This window comes from Atractosteus spatula, chromosome 7 (genome assembly GCF_055471065.1).
Source record: "Atractosteus spatula isolate fAtrSpa1 chromosome 7, fAtrSpa1.hap1, whole genome shotgun sequence".
NCBI lineage: Eukaryota > Metazoa > Chordata > Actinopteri > Semionotiformes > Lepisosteidae > Atractosteus > Atractosteus spatula.
Genome location: NC_142712.1, coordinates 2,675,542 through 2,678,629, shown reverse-complemented (window position 1 = coordinate 2,678,629; position 3,088 = coordinate 2,675,542). Strand labels below are relative to the sequence as shown.

General features: G+C 36.2%; 1 protein-coding gene across 1 annotated transcript; it reads right to left on the bottom strand.

Moving 5' to 3' along the window:
- Positions 1–269: 269 nt before the first annotated feature.
- Positions 270–1,259, bottom strand: LOC148830145 (olfactory receptor 52E8-like). The gene has a single exon (XM_088920073.1). It carries the CDS (start codon positions 1,257–1,259, stop codon positions 270–272), a length of 990 nt encoding a protein of 329 aa, XP_088776199.1.
- Between the last annotated feature and the right edge of the window lie 1,829 nt (positions 1,260–3,088).

The window sequence follows — 3,088 nt, the reverse complement described above, 5'->3', positions numbered from 1 at the left end:
GGTAAATTTAGTTCTTTTGCTTATTGCTGCTCTGGGTTTGCACAATCTGGACTCCCTGAAATTCCCCTTAGATTCAACTGGCTAAGAAGTTTCTCTGTGCTTGTCCATCTGGTCTACTGGTTTATAATGGCTGCAACACACCACAAGAATTAAACATATTTTCTAGCCAAAAGTGTACTATTCAGAGTGTGCAAAAATGTACACTAGACACATACTTTCCCACCTCCCTGCCTGCATCTGATGACTGAATTACTTTTTGTGAATTATTATCACTTCATATGTGAAATACACATGACCTTCTGTTTGATTCCCACTGGTGGCTCAACACAATTTCCTTTTCTTCCAAAGAACATTTTTATGGTCCTCCTTCTTATCTCTTGCAATTTCACTCCATAGATGATAGGATTTAAAACAGGAGGAAGCAAAACACAATCTATAGATGCTAAAATTCGTAAAATATGAGGCACATTTGTTAAATCAACACGATGCTGAATAACTTCAAAAAATGCAGCAATGCTGTAGTTTGTGAAGCTCAGTAAATGAGGGGTGCAGGTCTGTAGAGCTTTAGCACGAGCTTCCTTTGTAGATTTCAAACACACTGCCAGGATTCTGACATAAGAGTACAAAACAACAAGAAACGGTACACATATAAGAAGACTTATGACAATCAAACCGAAGGCACTATTAATAGACACATCTGAACATGATAACCTGACAACTGACCAGTTATCACAATAGACTTTTTCTATTATAAACCCACAGAGAGGCAACCGAATAGTTAGAATTAGATGTATAAGCATAATAAGAATGGGGTACATATATACAAACACTAAAAGCTGAATTATCTTAGACGGGGTCATAATGCTGTTGTACATAAGTGGATGGCATATGGACAAATATCGGTCATACGCCATCAGGGCCAAAACCGAATATTCGAAGGATGCATATGTGTGCATGAAAAATACCTGCGTCAAACAGCCAGCTCTAGATATGGAGGGTGTTTCTGACAAGAGGTTAGCCAAGATATTAGGATAAAATGCTGTGCTGCCATACAGCCCATTCAGGGACAAGTTACAAATGAATATATACATGGGTTCATGGAGTTTTCTTTCTCTTGTAATTACTGATATAAGAACAATATTTAAAAAAAATATCAGAAGATAACCCAACAGTGTGGCAGTGAAATACAAATACCTAAAATTTCCTATGCCTTCATAAGTAGTAAAAATAAACATTGTCACTAGGGTTGAATTCTGCATTGTAAGTATCCCTTTTTTAATGTGCCAAGAAAATCAAGTACATGACTTATTAGTTATATTTAAATATACAGCTCAAATACCTAGTCACTTAATAAAGTAACGTAATTTTACACAGAAAGTTTTTAGTTGTTAAAGTTTTACGTATTGCCTAGATTGATATGTATGCCTTGAGTATTTTATTTTATCAAATACATTAGATTTGTTTACGGTCTGAAGCAATCAGGGGAAAGGAGAATGATAATTACATTTGTAATATTTGCCCTCAAGCCACAGTTTTCATCTACTGTAGGGTTACGTCTTTAGCACAGTTCTCTATTCAGGCAGGATAGACTAGTATTTACCTGTTAAGAGTAAATTATGCAATAGGCAGCACATACTAATTGTAGCTCCTCTGCGCTACTGGCAGTTTCTTATGCTAGGCCTCAGAGCTGATCACACAAAACTCTCAGGTTCAATCAGTGAAAGTGTTCTTTCAGAATACTTGATGAGCCCTAGTGCTCAGACATGATGGGTTCAGGGTGATGTCGCTGGCCACAGCTGACTGAGCTCCTCAGGCTGCAAGAAACAATTGGCCTCTCTCGCCGGCGTTCTGTGAGCACCAGCTGGTCATGGAATTGTCAGCTCTGACAGAAACAATAACTCTTGCAGCTCCCCAGGTGCTTATAGGTTGGAAGAGACATCAGTGAGATGTGCCTCTCCTCTCCAGGCACCATTAAGCCTGCAAGAAAATAACAGATACTACTGTATGTGTAAAATACCACATGGCTGTATCAGTGAGGTATATTGGAGGAGCATGTGTGTTGGTCCTCATTGTCTCCATGCAGTACAGCAGTTGTAGCCTTAAGCCATTTCTCACAATGTCTGGGATGTATTAGAATTTAATACACTGATCATAAGCATTTGAAACAAGAATGTTCGGATACGAAATTGCCATCAAAACTTAGAGTTTCTTGAAAACTTCTGATAAATAAAAACTCTATTAGTAGAAGCGCTAAGTTGCATTTGTTATGAATAATAAAATTGTCATCATCTAAGAGAACAAAGAATGATGAATGATGATGGGTCTGAGAGTGAACTCCTCAGATTTAATAGGTGATGAAGTCATGGTCGTGGAGCTCTGTCTTCATTCCTCTGTATCCCTGTGTGTCAATCACAGCAGTTATAATGTTGCTTTCTGGTTTGCAAAACCATAGATCATTTCAATATATTTTACTTAAAAGGGTATAGACAAAATATGCAGACATCGTTTGATATGTATTAGCTTAAATAAACTAAATTTAACTTACTGATTTTAATACACCTTAAAGAAAATAAACATATTTTATGATTTAGGCATTCTCTGTTCTGGTCATTAGGTCTCCCTGCCTAAAAGAATAAGAGCCTTTAACAGGGGGATATAAAATATATTAGTAAAGTACATTACTATTTAGTTCTGTGGGATTTTCCAAAGTAATGTTGTGGAGCTCTATTGAACAGAGAATTAGAGCTCATTTTATTATCCTCCTAAACACTTTACAACATGAAGTACATTGGATAAAAAAGTAAATACTGTATATGAATACCTGTTGTGTTCCATGTCAAGCTTTGTTTAAACGACTACTGTATATAGCACATACAATATATCTTAAAGAGTTATGGATAGATTTTCAAACATCACATTAAAAAATATGTAATGATAATTATACACTGTACATTCTTATACTAATGTAGTATCTATATAGATCTATAGTTTGTTTTCAGCATCACTCCTTATTGCAAATGTCTTACATACCCGAAAAGTCCTGTCATGAATAGTGCCGCCAATACCACCTTCTTCTGTGATTTACTGT

Coding starts and splice junctions, on each gene's coding strand:
- LOC148830145 (XM_088920073.1), bottom strand. CDS start 1,259: ATGCAGAATTCAACCCTAGTGACAATGTTTATTTTTACTACTTATGAA.